At 42.9% G+C, this 18,851-nt stretch overlaps 1 protein-coding gene across 1 annotated transcript in view; it reads left to right on the forward strand.

Moving 5' to 3' along the window:
- Nucleotides 1-4,558: 4,558 nt before the first annotated feature.
- otog (otogelin) overlaps nt 4,559-18,851 on the forward strand; it is a gene marked incomplete at both ends in the record, with an annotated part of 160,880 nt that continues 146,587 nt past the window's right edge. Inside the window, 3 exons of the mRNA XM_080729331.1 lie at nt 4,559-4,586; nt 12,890-12,988; nt 15,711-15,868. Coding sequence (XP_080585457.1) covers nt 4,559-4,586; nt 12,890-12,988; nt 15,711-15,868 — 285 coding nt within the window. The remainder of the gene's footprint in view (nt 4,587-12,889; nt 12,989-15,710; nt 15,869-18,851) is intronic.

Here is an 18,851-nt window from a genome sequence, read left to right on the forward strand (position 1 = left end):
ACACACACTCCCTGGATGCCAATTCAGAACCTCTGACACATTTTTCAAATGGGCCTGTTCTACCGCCACCATGAGGCTGATGTTCGCAAAACACATTTCTGTACACTTACAGATTTTGTCCAAAAATCCTACAAATCGGTAGGCAGTATCTCGACAGTCATGTGATCGACATGGATCTGTCCGATTTTGCATATAATATTCCATCCTGATTGGCTAAGATTGGCTTCCAAAGTTTGTAGGATTGAGCCGTTTTGAACAAAATGCCTCAAATCACAAACGCAAAGTGCAATTATCATGAAATCGCACACACACATTCCCACTAGGCCGAGGAAGACATGCCACTTAATTTTTTTTTAAATCAGCCTCATGGTGGCGCTATAACAGGCCGATTTGTGGTTTTACCTATAACTCCACCGATCAGTTTCAAACTTTGTAAGCCCATTCCCTAGAGGCCAAGGAAAAACCCTTTCCCTGCATTTTTCACATCAGCCTTTTATAGCACCACCAGGAGGCCGACTTATGTAAAACACAATTTTTCCTATTATTCCTTGAGATTTTATCCAAAAATCATGCAAATCCGTACACAGTATCTCTATAGTCATGTGATCAAGTCCGATCCGTCTGACATATTCCATCCTAATTGGCTAATATTGGCTTCCAAACAAAATGCCTCAAATCATCAACGCAGCTTGCAATTAGCGTTAAATTTACACATATATTCCCACTAGGTCAAGGAACAAATATGCTACCTTTTTCACATTGGCCTGTTATAGCGCCACCACCAGGTAGACTTCAGCAAAACACATTTTTGGAACACAATGCCTCATATCATCCATGCAGCGTCCGTCTGCCATGAAAAGTCTAAGATTGGTGAAGAACATATGCCACCCTTTTTACATTGGCCTATTATAACACCACCAGGACGCCTGGCCTGGTGGAGACCTGTGCTCGGAAGAGCACTGCCTCTAGGTTGTTGATGCAAACAGAATTGGAGACACGTTGCTTTATTTTAAGATAGAAGTTTAATTCACAAACAAATCCCTTTTATGCCCATATATGGAGATATGGAGATCCCTGTGATGCCAAGGGAACAAATCCCTTTTATGCTCATATATGGAGATCCCTGATGTCCACATCCCTGATGTCCACATCACTGTGGCGTCGCCCTGGGGCGTCTTACTAGTTATAACCCCCCTCAGAATCATTTAATTTATAGCCTAGCCTACGTTTTTTTTTTTTTTTTTACAGGTGTTGTGACAGTTGTTAGTGTGACCTATGGAATTTCGTTACTCCCAAAGTGGTTGTTTTGCAATTTCCTTATTTAGGGCCAGAATGAAAATGTTTTCCATCAGGGACATGATGTGTTTGTGAGTGTGACTCAGCTGCAACAGGTTACAAAAAGCTTGGACAGTGTCTGTCAGTGTAGCACACCCCTGGTGGCAGGGGCGTCACAAGGGGAAGAAAAGTGGGACTGAGTTACTAGGGCCCAAGGTGGAGGGGCCTTCATTATTTCTTTAGCTATTGAAAAATGGCAGATCTACAAGCTCACAGCGGTGCCGCGCTGCGAGCTTGTAGATCTGCTATTTTTGAAAAATCGTGAAAATGTGTGCAAAATATATGTGTTTTTTTATAAAGCGAACATTTGTAACTAAAGTTTTGCTTCTGGGAGGGTCCCTGGAACTAAATATTTTGAGATGGGGTCCATGGCTAAATACAAATCATTTTGGGGGTCCTTCACATGAAAACGTTTGAGCAACACTGACATAGAAACATAGATTTAAAAAAAAAACAGATCTACAAGCTCGCAGCGCGGCACTCGGTACCGCACTGTGAGCTTGTAGATCTGCTATTTTTCAATAGTTAAAGCACAAAAGAATGCGTGATGTGCTCCACTGCTCCCAGTCGGGTTAAACCCCCTCCCCCTACGAAGAACATTCACGGGGGGCCCGCAGTGAATCCTTGTACCCAGGGCCCAGGATTTGGTGCGACGCCCCTGAGTGGTGGTGTTGGTGGTGGTGGGTCACCAAGTTCGGTGTAACATCGAAAAGTCTCCTCTTCTTCTCTATCTGGCCACCGGGACATTACGCGCGCCATCCGTGCATACATTATGCAAATGAACCAGGAGCGGTCTGTCTGTGGTGTGTTGTTAACAGGCGGCAGCAGCGCTGGGTGAATGCGGTGATTGCTTCCCGTTTTTTAGGAGTCTGAATGGCGCACGAGAGGAGGTCGCAACCGCGGGTCTCCTGCGCGCTCAGGACACAGTGATGCACAGTCCAGCATGGTGACGATGCGTCCTACATGAAACACTCTTCACCTGCGCAGCCGATCCACTCGCCGTGGATCGCCTGATCAATCACGAATGGATCCTAATTTAAGTGTTTGCCGGACAAGGTTTTTGCATATATTATATTTTTATTTTATCCTAATTTATCAAGGTGAGTAAAGCCCCCGAATTATGCACTCACTCACACACTCACTCACGCACGCACAATGGATGTTGTTTTGATGCTCTATACTTTTTTATTTATTTTGTATTGATTGAATACTTTATTTGCAGTTGGCATTATAGGAAAAGCACAGCGCAGGACAGTTCGAAATTCGGATCAAGGTCTGATTGGTTGATTGATTGAAGACTTTATTAGAAGTTTGCTTAGGAAAAGGTAGTGTTTCATGACAGTAGCCTACAGTTCACTTGTAGGCTACAAGGTCAACTAAAATGATTTACTCCTCAAAAAAAGCTTTTGGGCTTGTTTCAATTTGGGTAATTTGTGTCTATAACAGTGAATGACAGACACAGAACACAGTTTAAAAAAATAAAATAAACAGTCGGATACAAGGTCTACTAATAGGATTTAAACCCAAGAAAGCACTATATGGCGTGTTTAGCCTACATTGACACATTGATTGATTGAAGACTTTATTAGAAGTTTGCATAGGAAAAGGTACAGTTTCATGACGGTACAGTTCACTGGTACAAGGTCTCTTCTAAAGACTAAGCTTATTTCCACAGGAAACCATTAAAGTATCTCATATAACATTGAATGACAGACGAATAGAACACAGTAGGTCTACTATGCAGTAGATATGTAAAGAAAAATAATTGTATATTGTGTCTAATGTTTAGTCCAAAGTTTGTGTGGGACTTTGGTCAAGATGTTAACGGAATTATCTCCTGTCCTGAACTTTAGCCTAGTGGTTTTTATTTCCATTTTTTGGTTTTTCTAAACCCTTTAATAGTTAAAAGAATCCAACATATTTGGCATGTTTGTCCTTGAAAAGCAGCAGCAGCAGTAGTAGTAGTAGTAGACTTGAAGGGTGGTCCGCTTTGGCTTGCCAGACAATTTGCATTACAGATGCTACTGACTTGTGCTTTTTGTTTTGGCCTTGCATTGCATTTGTAAGTGTACTGTGGTTCCATATTATGTTCAGAAGTCTTCTATCCCAGTGTTTCTCAAACTTTCAAATTTCAAGGTCTCCCCTTATAACTCCAAATGGAACCAAATGGACCCTGACGGGTCCATTTGGTTCCATTTGTACACGGTCAGAGTTACACACTTGTAAGGGTCAATTTAGACCCCCCTAAAGGAACCCACAGAGTCCCTGGAATTCACTTTGAGAACCACTGTTCTGTCCTGTAGCCAATATTTACTGTCTTTGTTTAACCATTTTGTTGAAGTTTGTTTTCACCAGTTTGAAGTTGAACCAGCGTTGAATTCTGAATCTCTTCAACTCTCTTCCAGCACACATTTCCTGGGGTATTGGCATAGTGAACATTTCCAACTCGAATGTACTTGATACTAATAAGTGAGTTGAATATTATTATTATTATCATTATTATATTGTGGTAGTTATTAGATACTACAATTAATGCTACTGAATTAAAACAACGCATAGCCTACCGTTACTTTATTATGGAACATTATCATTCAATAATTAACATCACAAAATGACTTTCTATTGATTACTCATGCCATGGACACTTGCATTTGGGTCCCCATCCGGAATCAATGGGGGTACATTCATTGTAATCAAATGTTTGTCATAGGAATGCAACAAAAAAACTAAAACATATTATTGAACTCAAGTCTCCGTGGCGTGAGTAATCAATAGAAAAGGAGTCATTTTGATTGATTGATTGATTGATTGATTGAAGAATTTATTAGAAGTTTGCAATAGAAAAAAGTACAGTTTCACGACAGTACAAATCACTGGTACAAGGTCAACTAAAAGGAGATCCTAGAAAGCCGAGGCTTATTTCCACAGGATGAACTACTAGGGGTGAACTACCCCTTTAACAATGTATCGTTCTGGCAAATATCGAAATCAGTTTGCTCATGTCGACCGCTCAGATGTAGGACTCAGATCACATTATTGGACATGATGATCTGAGCAGCTCTTTTTCGCAGATTGTCTGCCTGTTATGTCAGTGTCAGGGAAAAAAAAGATCTGTGTGCGTGTATTATGCAGGGCTTCAGTGCTGATTACCTGCCGAGAACAAACCTTTCCTTGTTCCCCTTTTCTTTTCCAGCAGCGACAGCAGCAGTATAATGCTGCAGAAATGGGATCCGGCTTCCCAGAGAGGGCAGGTAGGTAGGAGAGTGGAGCCGCTGCTTTTTGAAACGCTGCATTGATGGACGGGCCACGTTAAAACCTATTCAAAACGGGTACACATTGTTGTGTATCATTATTTTATGCTTTAACATATTGAAAAATAGCAGATATACAAGCTCGCAGCGCGGCACCGAGTGCCGCGCTGCGAGCTTGTAGATCTGCTATTTTTGAGAAATCGTGAGAATTTGAATTTTTGACCCGATTCTATAAGTGTCTTTTTAATCCTTCTAAGGTTTTTTGAAAAACCTGGGTTTCTATGTCAGCAATCTGGCCGGCCATCGTCAAAGAAAAGGTCCTTTTCACTTAACTGGAACTTAGATAGTCTGTTCTTGAGAGACCACTATGTCAGTGGTTCTCGAACCTTTTCATGTGAAGGACCCCCACAATGACATGTATTTGGCCACGGACCCCCATCTCAAAATATTTAGTTCCAGGGACCACCCAGAAGCAAAATTTGAGTTCCAAACTAAAAAAATACATATATTCAAAGATTTTCACACATTTTCACGACTTTTCAAAAATAGCAGATCTACAAGCTCGCAGCGCGGCACTCGGTGCCGCGCTGTGAGCTTGTATATCTGCTATTTTTCACTGGTTAAAGCATTCAATAATTCTAGGCCTAAATGGGTTAAATAACGTCAGGGCACACAGACAGACAGACATCTGCAGACAGCAGAGTCATCCCTCGTACACATGACGCGGATTCGACCTAAACCCGTTTCGCAGAAGCAAACCATTCAGTCACTCTGCAACAAAAAGGCTGCCGACACTTTACCCCCCGCCACAAATGGGCAGTGAAAAACTTTAGTTGTTATTGTCTGTCTAATTGTTGTATTGAAAATGATTTCCTATATCCTACTTTAAGCACAAAGCATCCTAACATAAGAAGACTGTTGTTGACGTTAATTGCGTGTCCCGTGTGTGAATGGAAAATTACATGCATTTATTTGTTCAAAAGGCATGTTTAAAAATTGTAACCGTTCGGGCTCGGGAGGTCCCAGCAGGGATATAAAATAACGTGCACTTTTGTCTGCCTGTCAACACTATCGGTGCATCGCATCGGGGTTGAATGTGGTCACTCCCTTTGTCCAAGCCTTCATTTAACACAAAAAGGCGTGAGAATCTGGACCCCCACAATAGGGGTTAGGAAACTGACAAAACAATTAAACGGCTCGTACAGGTGACCGAGGCCGAGCGCTTAACATTTGACCCAGAAACTAGGCCTAGGAAACAATACAAACATAAATATGTAATTCAAACTCCACAACACCTCATAGGTGGTCACAGAGAGACTTGGCCGGTATTGTTATGCTTTTGTTCCATGGAAAAAGGACCAGTCCAAATAGACGTGGGCTATACTTTTATGGCCATGTATTTGTTTTTTTATTGTAACTATACCCAAAGCCTGCCCTTTTAACCATTCCTCAGCACATTGTTAAAGTGTTAGTTCACCTATTTTTGACATAAAGCTGTGTGAAATACTTGCCATTAAAATAGTGGTTACAAATGTATTAATTCATTACCAGAGTCCCGTGGTCAGAGTTCTGGTCAGTTTTAGATGAATATAAAGTAGTTCCGGTGATTTGGCAGGGGCTCATGGCCCAATCATTAAAAATAGATGAATCCACAAATCTAGCGTCATTTGTATTGTTGACCTATTTCTACCAAATAGACCAACTTTGACCCCTCTGTCACATGGTACTATTTTTTGTGTCCAGTAGTTTTGTGGATTAATCTATTTTCAATGATTGGGCCACACCAAATGGCCCCCACCCCATTGGAAATACTTAATATTCATTAGAAACTGACCAGTACTCTGACCACAGGACTCTGGTATTTCACACAGCTTCATGTCAAAAATAGGTGAACTAACACTTTAAGTACATTTATGACACATGTCAAATTCCATTGTATGAAAATGAATTATAATTGTGAGAAACATCTTTATTGGGGCAACATTTCCAACGTAATTTAGCTTTTTGTTATCCACTGTTCAGGAGCTCAAAACCTGTGATTTATTTCACGTTTTTAGCCCTGCTATTTTAATTCACGCACACAATAAATCCTCCACTCTGGTCGGCGCTTAATAATTCATAGCAACATCTATCTAGCGCTTTCAAGCAGACGTCGTCTTTGTTCCTGCCCTTTGAGATGAAAGCAGAGGTTTGAGGTCTCAGGTATCCTCCAGACGCACTAGGAGTACCAGAGCTGTCAGCAATACTGGGATCTAACGCCGGAATAGTGTACTGCAGGGGCCTTCAACGTTTTCAGGCCAGGGACCCCTTAGTTGAGAGAGAGATGAAGCAGGGACCCCCCACAACCTTTTCATAGATTCCATATCGTTTCATCGTTTGACAGCACAATCATCAGTGTGTTTTGGATTCGTGTCAATTTGTGTTTTCAGATATTTAACCACTTGAACCAGCGATAGTTAATAAACTTGACCTTTCACTCTGTAATTAGTCGTCTCTTTTTTCCCCTCTACACCAAAGCTCTTTGCCAAAAAATAGTAGATCTACAAGCTCACAACGCCTCGCGCTGCGAGGCGTTGTGAGCTTGTAGATCTGCTATTTTTGGCTACAGTTCTCAGAATATGGATGCTAAGGTTCAAGTGGTTAATATAAAAAGGATTGGAAGATTTGGAGGACCCCCTGTAGTAACTCTGAGGACCCCCTAGGGGTCCCAGACCCCCTGTTGAAGACCCCTGGTGTACTGTATATGTGCTCCATCTGCTGGGATGGAGAATCGACAACACACATGCACCTATGTGAAAAGTGTTCCAAAAATAATGACACGTGACATCATCTTAAGAAATTCAAAAATTTATATTTGCTGACACATTTCAGTTATGAATTTCTCCATTCATAGCATTAATCAATAGTCTAGAAATTCATATTGATGTTATGGGCACCCCAGAATGGATGGAGTTGATTTTTTTTTTTTCAGATTTTTTTTTGGGCTTTCGTGCCTTTATTGATAGGACAGTAGACTGACAGGAAATGGGGGGAGAGACGGAGACAGACATGCGGCAAAGGTCTTCCGGATCGGGAATTGAACCGGCGACGCCGCCAGGCATCCATGCCTATGTCGCAATGCCTAAGCGGTATGCGCCTGGACCAGTAGGCCAGCGGGCGCCCCGATTTTCACTCTTTCTTATCCCCCTAAATTTTTACTGGACCTTAAATTTAATGAGCAACTTTCTCCCATATTCCTAACACATACTTACTACTTCATGCCTACGTCATGTAGAACATGCCTACGTCATGTAAAGAGTTAACTGTTCTTCTCCATCTTTTCCTCTCCCCAATGCTGCCCCAGTTCCATCTTCAGGATTCTCATTTGGCTGTAATGGCCAGTGTAATTCTGCTAGGAATGTTTCCCCTCCAAACAAAACACATAATTGTAAGACGTCTGGATGTTGATTTCAGACCATTGTTTTGATCAAATCTTTATTAGTCTCTGCCACCCGAGAGCTAAGCTTGTTTCTCAGCTTTTGCTTAATTTTATATTAAAAGTCGGGGGAAGTCAAATATACAATTAATTACGGGAATCCGGCTGTATTACAAAGTCTTAGTTTTTATTAGTTGAAAACAGCCACTCGTTCACTGCCAAGACTCTCCCTATGTAAATGATAGGATCTCCCATTTTCCATTGGAAGAGGCTTAGAAACATAGTTTAATAGCATCAAACTGTGGCTTCAGAACATTATTGAATAGTTAACCATTGTGCAGCAGGCATGTGCACACATAGACATCAAAGGGGGCTTGAGGCTCTGCCCTTTTATCTGTCTGTAAAAAGTGCCCTCTCCAGACCATGAATGAAAAATTTTCTATGGTAAAATAAATGCAAATGCCCTCTTTCCATGCCATACCTGAAGGCGGCATTCAAGAGAATTGCCTTGTCCAAACTCTCCTGAACTTGAATGCAGCATCTTATGTTGAAAGAATAGGCTCTATGCATATACGCCAATTTGTTCTACTTCCGGGTGTCTTTCGACTTCCTTCACAGGTGTTACTGATGATACTAATGAAGGCTCTGTATGATTTATTGTACAGTGGTTCTTTAATCTCAAGGACCCCCATAACTCTGTACAAATGGAATCATCAAATGGACCCTTGCGGGTCCATTTGCTTCCATTTGTACACTCTCAGAGTTACACACCTGTATGGGGACATTTGGAACCCACTCAAGGACACTTTGAGACCCACTGGTGTAGCAGAGTGTTTCCAGTGAGCCAACATGCACAATATCAGCACCCTGGCTCAGTTTGACCAGAATGGAACAGACCCTTCATTAGTATCATTGGTAACACCTGTGAAGGAAGGCGAAAGACACCCGGAAGTGGAACAAAATGGTGTATATGCATATAGCCTATTGCCCTCTCTGTGTAGAAATCAAGCATCGAAAATAGCTGACCTGTTGTGAGCTTGGAGGTCGGCTATTTTCGATATTTCCACCAAAAGGCCCTTTTAGAAATGTCACCCCCTGCCTCTCTAACATTCTCTGCACGTCCCTGATGTGCAGAAACAACTGCTAATGTGTTTGTCTCTCGTCCAAGGAACTTCGGAGTGAAGCTCATACAACCTCAGCCAGCAGACTGTCAGTCAGCTCAACGTCATCTAATCTGACATCCTCTGAGTCTGACCGGTCATCTAACCTGACATCCTCTGAGTCTGCTCAGTCATCTTCATCTGCCACCACTTCCTCCACATCGTCCAACCACACGCTATCGGGCGTGACAGGAAAGACTGTATATAGCCCAACGGCTTCCAGCCAATCAGCAACAAACTTATCAGCTTCTGAGCAATCACCATCCAGCTCACCAGCGTACAGCCATTCAACAACGTTGACGCCATCCGGTTCAAGGGCTATCAACCAATCGTTAACAAGCCCAACGTTATCGAACCGGCCACAAGCAAGCTCGACAGCCTCTAGCCAATCGGCAACTAGCCAAACGACTTCCAACAGGTCATCCAACAAGAGCCCGGTGCCATCCAAGCAATCAGAAAACAGCCCAGCGCCATCCAACGAATCACTATCCACATCTGCTGATTCATCCTTAGCTGAGCCACATCCAAACTATTCATCTCAAGATAATGCTCCCTTTCTCAGACACGCAAAGGAAGGTCAGAGGGCGTCCTTGCAAGTTACAGGTAAAGTTGGGTTGGAGCTGTACAGATTTACTAGCTTTGATTGAGCACATCAGTTTCTATAAGCAAATAATGCTCGCTGAATATAGATAGATTTTTATTAATCCCGCCAATGTTAACTCAGTCGCCAGAGAAAGCACAGCAGTTAAGGTACAGATAGAAAGTAAGAGAAGTACTGTTAAGAGGCACTTGGGTGGAGCAGTGGTAAAGTCCCTGCCCACCACCTCTGAGGTTGTAGGGTCCAATCCAACGTGGTTCAACCGGCTCTGTCTGCGTCTTTGAGAACACAATTGGCCCAGGTTCAGGGGAGGGAAGACGAGCGGGGAGGGGGATATTGGTCATTGCATATACTCCTACGGGCTGTCAGCGGGGAGCGTTGGGCGGGAGGAGTAGAACGAAGGCTCTACGTCCTCCCGGTGGGGGCTCCTCACTGGCAGGTGAGTCAGTAGGATACAACAGCAGTGACTATGAATATACAACGCTGAAGAAGGCTTCACGCCGAAACACGTCCGTTTGTTTCTGCTGCTCTGCAGCTTGCCCTGACCAACTAAACTTAAAATAAATGTGCCTTAAATGGACTTGTCCGAGAGTGCTGGTGTTCTCTTTGAGATTTCTTGTATACAACAGCAGTGACAACACACAAATGTGAGTGTGGTTGGGGAGAAAAAGGGGTAAAAAGAATTGGCTACTCTACATTTTTAAGGGGAAAAGGATAAGTGCTGTGAGGTCAAGGCTAGTTAAATGCACTTACAAAAATGTAACAATGCTTATTAATGTGCATGGAAATGAAACAAGATGTTACTCTACATCAGGCAACCTTAGGCATGGGTGACGGCTGGGTGCCAACATTGGCACAGGGGAGGGTCATCACTGGCACACTGGCAGAAGTGTGAGAGAGAGGATTTTTATTTTTAAACGTCTTTTATTTTTAAACCTGGTCAATTGAATTAAGTCAGCAAGTTACATCCTGCACATAATTCTACATTCTTTAATATTCTGAACTTTGACTGGGAGGGAGTCGGGGAGAGTAAGGATTTTTATAACAATGTCCTGACAATCAAGATATGTGTGTCAACCGTGTCATTAAAGGACAACTTTGTTCTTTTTACAACAAGGGTTCATATTTTAGATTGTAACTAGAGAAAAGAAAATATGAGATTGTAATTAGAGAAAAGAAAAGATCAGTATTAAAATGTTTTCATTTACTGCCTTCTATTGTTTTAGCGATTTTAGTATTTTGATTTCAGTGGTTGGGGCCTGGGGGCATGTGTACAAGTCTTTTTAGATACAATTAGCCGGCAATTTCTTTGTTACTATTTACACCAGCCCCCATAAGTCACATCTGCACATGGAAGATTGCGGTGCGTCTTGGGAATGAGCTTATTGTGTCTAAAAATACATATTTAGCCACCTGCATGCATGCCCCCAACCTGCATGCAAATCAAAATTGTTAAAATCACTAAAACAATAGAAACAAGTAAATGAAAACATTTTAACACTCATCTTTTCTTTTCTCTAATGACTAAAATATGAACCCTTGTTGTAAAAAAACAAAGTTGTCCTTTAACATTTATGTTGACATGGGAGACTGACTATCTAGACTAGAAAATAAAAACATGGCACTTCATTTCAAAAAGGTTGCTGACCCCTGCTCTCCATCCTTATGAGTGCAGGATGCTTTAGGTAGGTTGTATAGTGCTTTTATGCACAACACATACAATATCATCGTTGTCGGGTGGAAACCTCGTATCTCCAAGTTTCAAATGTGTACGTTCTTTCGCAAAGCAAAGCCCTGCTTCATCAGACAAGGCCATTGCCCAAAAGTAGTGAAAACAGACGATCTACAAGCACACAAAGCCTCGCGGTGTGAGGCGTGTGCTTGTAGATCGGCTGTTTTCACTAGTTTAAATCATTTTCAAAATGATAAATGCAAAACGAACGGTTTTGGACATACAAGGTTTTCACCCGACAACGACGACATATTTGCGTACATTCTCTCCACATCTGCAGGTTAAATGACACATTGATACACAAACAGAGTGAAAGCGCCACACACTTGTCAGCGCATATGTTATGAGGTACTCTGTGTCACAGCTGTCCTCCTATATGGGCTGCCATGGTTGGAAGCACACTGCTCCACACCTGTCCCACTGATCACTGAGAGCAGATGATCCCAGGGAAGATAAGGAGAAGGAGCCGATGTTAGGCTGTGTGTGCGATGTCTGGAACTGGTTAACCCCATGCCCACCCCTCCAGACCCTGCACGTGGAACGCTGCATAAGAAAAGATCTCCCCCTTATACAGACACTTAACCCCCTTATCATTGTCCAGGTGCTCTGGCTCTGACCATTGTACGTAAACGTAAAAAAAAAAGACATTTGTAATTTTACACTTTCAGAGTTAAATGGACACTCAGGATTTAGCTGTTTGTTCCTTAGTAATGCCTTGTGGGTCATAAATGGATGGTGACAAGGGTCGTAGAAACAAGTAGAAGGAGAGTTTATGGAAAGTAGCAAGTGTGGCATTACTTGTTTCAAGTGAACTGTATTTATTCTTGCCGGTATAATGTGGAAGTGCTCTGGTAGAGAGATACACTTAAAAGACATCTTTGTTTTTTTTACAACAAGGGTTCATATTTTAGATTGTAATTAGAGAAAAGAAAAAGTGAGTGTTAAATTGTTTTCATTTGCTTCGTTCTATTGTTTTATCGCGTTTACCATGCTAAAATGTGGGGCATGCGTACGCATGGGGGCATGCGTACAAGTTGCTAAATATGTCTTTTTAGACACTATAAGCCAGCAGTTTCTTTATTGCTATTTACAGTAACACTTCTAGCCCCCATAAGTCACATCCAACCATGAAAGGTTGGGTTGTATCTTGGGAATGAGCTTATTCTGTGTAAAATGACACATTTAGCCACTTGTACGCATGCCCCCAACCACTGAAATAAGAATCTCTAAAACAATAGAAAGACACTCTTTAATTAACTTATTTAATTACAATCTAAAATATGAACCCTTGTTGTAAAAAACTAAAGTTGTCCTTTAAATGTACTACTTTCTTTACTGATTTAAATGCCCTGATCTAAAGATGAGAATCTTACCTGCGTGTGGCTGTTCTTTTTGCAGAGCCCTGCTCCATCCCTTGTCTAAACGGGGGCCAGTGTGGTTTGTCAGATTCATGCGACTGCTCCCTGTACCAAGCTACCGGCAGCCGATGTCAAACAGGTAAATGAACTGCATTTCTGTATGTTTAGCTATATTACTAAAGACGCCTCAGGGCGACGTGCAACCTCGCCCTTTAGGGCCATCTGGCCAGTGATGTATATCGGACCAGTTACCCATATATGGAGACATGCCCATAAATGGGCATTGCCAAATATGGGCATTCCCAGATATGCGCTTACGACATCGGGACAGGGATCTCCATATATGGGCATAAAACGGACAAGGACGTAATTAATTTGCAAGTGTGACTCGTGATGACATCAGCGATCTCCATATATGGGCATAAAAGGGACATCAAGCCAGAGCGTGAAGTCAGAGCGGCAAACCCATTCTGTTAAGAGACATCACAGTGACATCAGAGCATGGTGTCAGAGTGACAAACCCATAGAACCACAGACAAGCCCATATAGAACCACAGTGTCAGGCATGACAGACAGATAGAGATTTGATTTGATTTGATTTGATTTGATTTGAAAAGCAGTAAAATACAATACAGCAAATCGAGGATTACGCAGAAAAGTCGTGAGACTTATTTCCGCTGAGGTCCTCATACAAATAACAATTACTAAGTTAAAAACAAAACAAATTACAATACAGACATACAGTACCTACAAACAGTACAACCATAAAACATAAACCCATACTCCTGTGTCTTTCTTAGACTATCGGGGTACCCTTTCTAAAAGACCTGCTTTTATCTTCTGCTTAAAAACCCTTACATTGCTTGTCAATTTGACATTTATTTCTAGGTTATTCCACTGTGTGGCTCCTAGGTATGTAAAAGAACCCTTACCTACTTTACCTTTAAAAGTTGGGTGGCTCATGTCTGCTATGCTAGCTCTGGTAAAGTGTGTGTGCACATCACTTACTCGCGTAAAACATCTCTTTAGATATTCTGGGACTTCTCCGTATTTAATTTTATGTACCATGGTCAGTCTTGACATGGTCACTCTGGATTCCACAGGGAGCCAGTTGATTTCCTGATAAAAGCTGTACGGTCACATTATCTTAGTATATTTGTATGCATCACTGTGTTGATAATGCGGGGCAAGACCGTGAGGATCCCCAAGGACCTGCTGTATGGACAGCTTGCCACTGGCACCAGGCCAGTGGGCCGCCCCACCTGCGCTTCCAAATCCATGGACATAAAGAGTGGACAACTGGGAGGATAGTGCAAACCATCGTGCCAGCTGGAGGCAGGAGGTCTGGAAAGGAATCCAGGAGAGCAGGGGTCTTCAACAGGGGGTCCGGGACCCCTAGGGGGTCGTCAGAGATACTGCAGGGGGGCCACCAAATACTTGTGTGATAGGATAATTAAGTACCAAGTACAGAGTGAAAGGTGACGTTTCGATGATTTATGATTTTTTTGTGGTTAAGTGTCAAACAAGTCTATATGAAATCGATGAGAATCTCCATCACACATTTATACATTATGTAGAGGGACCCCTGCAGAAGAGTGAAACGGTGCAGAAAGGAGCGCACGGCGAAAAGCCCCTCGATCAGCGTCAGCAGGCGACAGCAGCACATTCAAGTGCAATCACTGCCAGAGAGACTGTACAGCAGGGTTCCCCAATTAGTTTTCCCCAAGGGCCGAATCATGTCTAGGGTACCAAGCAGAGGGACACAACATTGCAGGGGGCGATGGTGGTGTTCCCGCTACTCCAACGACAGTTCACATATCGTCGTTGTCGGGTGAAAATCTTGTCCAAAACCGTTCGTTTTGCATTTATTTTAAAAATGATTTAAACTAGTGAAAACAGCCGATCTACAAGCACACAACGCCTCGCACCTAATTTTGTGCGACGGCCTTGTATGATGAAGCAGAGCTTTACTTTGTGAAAGAACGTACAAATTTCGAGATTCGAGGTTTCCACCCAACAACGACGATATACTAGTGTTGTTGATGCTCTTATACCACCATTATTACTGGTGTTGGTGGGGGCCAGACAGTAGCCCCCCGCGGGCCGCAAATGTCCCGCGGGCCGCCTGAGCACTGCTCCCCCAGCACCACCTGATCCAATCCACGTGCGCTTGTGCCGTGGTCTCTCGAGACTGACGGCCACCACTAATATAAGGAGAAAGATTTCCACTGCTTGAAGACGATTACGTCTTTAGCTGTTCACATTGCGCTGCTGTGTGTCAAACCTGCAGACCCAGCAGCTGCATTGGCCATACATTACTGTATTACGTTTATAAGCCTCGAACCTCGCTTACTCACTATGTCAGTGGTTCTCAACCTTTTCAGGCCGTGACCCCCAAAATAAACACATTTTAACTGGGGACCCCAGCTGACGAGCACTAAGAGTTGAGACATTATATTTTGTATAACATGGTTCTATTGTGAAAATAGCAGATCTACATGCTCACGACGCCTCGCAGCGTCGTGATATATTGCCTCTAATATTTGACAATTTGGCCAATGTTTAATTTGTCATTTTAGAGGTATTAAAAAGGCCTTAAATTGTCACTTTAGAAATGTGCAGATGCCCTCATACACTTTAGTTTACTGTTGAGTGAGAATGTTGGTTTGAGGTGCCAGTTTTAGCCATGTATTATTTTTTATTTATTACCGAATAACTGCTGGCACGAAAAAATTCTTGACTAATTTTAGCAATGCAGACATGATAACAACGATAATAATAATGTCTCTAATGGTTTACGTTGTGTACATGCCTGTGGTCATTTATGGGCTACTTTACTCAACGCCCTTTTCTCTACACAGTTCCAAACTTGGGCTATGAGAGGGAGATGACCTGCAGGGCGTGGGGCCAGTATAACTTTGAGACCTTTGATGGCCTGTACTACTACTTCCCTGGTCGCTGCACGTACACGTTGCTGAAGGATTGTGAGGACACCTCCCAGTCCAGCGTTGTCGTCCAGGTATATTATACTTGTATTATTGTATATACTTTATATGTTTGATACGCTGTATTGATGGTACAAGGAAAATCCTCGCCGAAGGGACAACAACGAAACAACAATGTTTGAAACTTTGGGAAACAGAAGGGCTTTTTAACGCTTTTCATTGGTTCAATATTTGTAAAAACCCACACACACAGACATAAAGGGCGTTCGGTAGCACTGATTTATTAAAAACATAAAAAGTTGAAAAATGAAGATAGCAGGTTTCTGCCCGACAGCGACAATACCCTGCCGATAGTTTATTACAGAGGATCCTCCAAAAATAATACTTCATTTTTTTTTTAATGGAAGTCAAAGGGGCTCAGGCTGAAACCTTGCCCAAATTCTGAGCCATTAGACGACTTATTTCATAGATGGCCAGTCACGTTGGTGCCACATCCGAGAATCACATTGGAGCCACAACGTCCGTCCGTCCGTCCGTCCGTCCGTCCGTCCGTCCGTCCGTCCGTCCATCCATCCATCCATCCATCCATCTTCAACCGCTTATCCGGAATCGGGTCACGGGGGTAACAGTTCCAACTGAGACCTCCAGATTTCCTTATCCTGAGCAACTTCCTCCACTCCCTCAGGGAGTATATCGAGGCGTTCCCAAGCCAGTTTGGAGATATAATCCCTCCATCTGGTCTTAAGCCGTGTACACACTACAGATATATAGTTATAAAAATAAGCGTGCTAAACAACCAGGCAGCTTGGTCAAAACCATGCAGCTTTATTTTTATGCAAATGAGCGGTCCAAGGTACCTGTCACTCAACCAGTCAGCCTGCTTTCGATCAGAGAAAACAGGTTGTTTTAACAGGAGTGCATTCGGAAACCTATAATATAAAATAGCCTCTCTAGATGGGAAATAAGTTACTACATAAGTAACTTATGTAGACCAAAACGGCTCGTTTCAACATTCAAACAAGCTGTTTGAATGTTGAAACAAGCCGTTTTGGTCGGTCCAGTCACTGCCGCTGCTGCTGTGCTTGTGTGCTTCCGTGTGTGTGTGTGTGTGTGTGTGTGTGTGTGTGTGTGTGTGTGTGTGTGTGTGTGTGTGTGTGTGTGTGTGTGTGTGTGTGTGTGTGTGTGTGTGTGTGTGTGTGTGTGTGCGTGTGTGTGTGTGTGCGAGAGAGAGAGAGAGAAAAAAAACAACACACACACACACACACACACAGCGCTGGCAGCGCTGCGCTGCCCCAGCTGTCTAGCTCTCCCCGGGTGAGAGAGAGTGCTGGATGCAGGGGGTCGTACGGGAGGCTATTATTCCAAACGTAGGAGACGGTGGTTGTAACACCGTCTTCTACCGTCTCCTACGGTAGGAATACTCGCTCACGGGAGGACACGGGGTTTTCACGACTTGTTGGTTGTATATCCTTTCATTACAGTCCACATATATGCCAAATCATCATTAATATTACATATACAGCCGTTATTTAAAAAAAGTTAAAATATTTATGTCGCAATTTCTGCAGCTCCGTGTCTGTGGCCAACAAGTTGATTCGGGGGGCTGAATCCCCGCCTACTCAGACCATACTGTGCTCTGATTGGTTGAGCAAAACAAAGCAAGCTATGTTGCAGTGTGAACGCTAAAAAAAGCTGATATAAAATTGAGCACTAGTGAAAAAAAAGCAAACTTTTCATTTCCAAGCTTTTTTTCGAGCATGGAAGCTGGTTTCCATAGAGATAACATTGAATTACCAAGCTAAACGTTCAACTATATATCTGTAGTGTGTACGAGGCATTAGGTCTGCCACGGGGTCTCCTCCCAGTGGGACGTGCATCGAGGACCTTCCTAGGAAGGCGCTCGGGAGGCATCCGTACTAGATGCCCGAACCACCTAAGCTGACTCCTTTCCAAGTGTAGGAGCAGTGGTTCTACTCCAAGTCTCTCTCGGGTGACTGAACTTCTCACCCTATCTCTAAGGGAGATACCAGCCACCCGTCTGAGGAAACCCATTTCGGCCGCTTGCACCCGCGACCTTATACTTTCGGTCATGACCCACACTTCATGACCATAGGTGAGAGTAGGAACGAAGATTGCTCGGTAGACAGAGAGCTTTGCCTTCCGGCTCAACTCTTTTTTCTTCACCACAGCAACGTTCCAAGCTCACTGAGACGCGTTGTGAGCTTGGCGGTCGGCTATTTTCGGTGCTTGATACCACACTGAACTAAGCATAATCAAGTGAATACTGGAGATGTGGCGTAGCGGGCGGCATGGATTTCTACACAGAGAGGGCAATTCTTTCAACATAAGATGCTGCGTTAGAGTTCAGGAGAGTTTGGATAAGCCAATTCTCTTGAATGCTGCCTTCAGGTATGGCATGGAAAGAGGGCATTTGCATTTCTTTCACCATAGTAAAAACTGCATTAATGGTCTGGTAGAGGGCAGTTTTTACAGACGGGTAAAAGGGCAGGGGCTCAAGCCCCCTTTGATGTCTATGTGCGCACGTGCCTGCACATAATACTAATAACATGACCTTGGTTTGTAGGTCAATACAATAAGCACATCATTCATAAATGCGTCATACAGACAGAGATACAAGTGCTCATGCAAAGTGCAGAAACTAGTGCTGACACTAAGTCATAATAACCTTGAAGTATCCTTTTCCCCAAAATACTTTCCTCTTGCCATCTTCTCTGAAGTCTGTCTTTCGCCTCAGGAGGAGATCTGTTCTGAAGATTAGTGAAAGCTATCTGCTTATTAGGGTCAATTACCATTAAATACTGCAATTACCCACGAGGCCTTGAGAACATCCACAACAAACCTTGACTTTGTTCCACAAAAAGGACAGGAGATACTTATACCTCTCCATGGGAAAACCAACGATGGAACGCTAGCTATCACAACTCATTATGGCTTTAATGGTGATGCTATTATCATTTATCAGTATTATTTTATTATTATGAATAAGAATAATAAGAATAATAAGTAGAAAGAGAAAAAGAAGATGATGAAGAAACA

This window comes from Nannobrachium achirus (genome assembly GCF_963921795.1).
Source record: "Nannobrachium achirus genome assembly, chromosome: 7".
Classification (NCBI taxonomy): Eukaryota; Metazoa; Chordata; class Actinopteri; order Myctophiformes; family Myctophidae; genus Nannobrachium; species Nannobrachium achirus.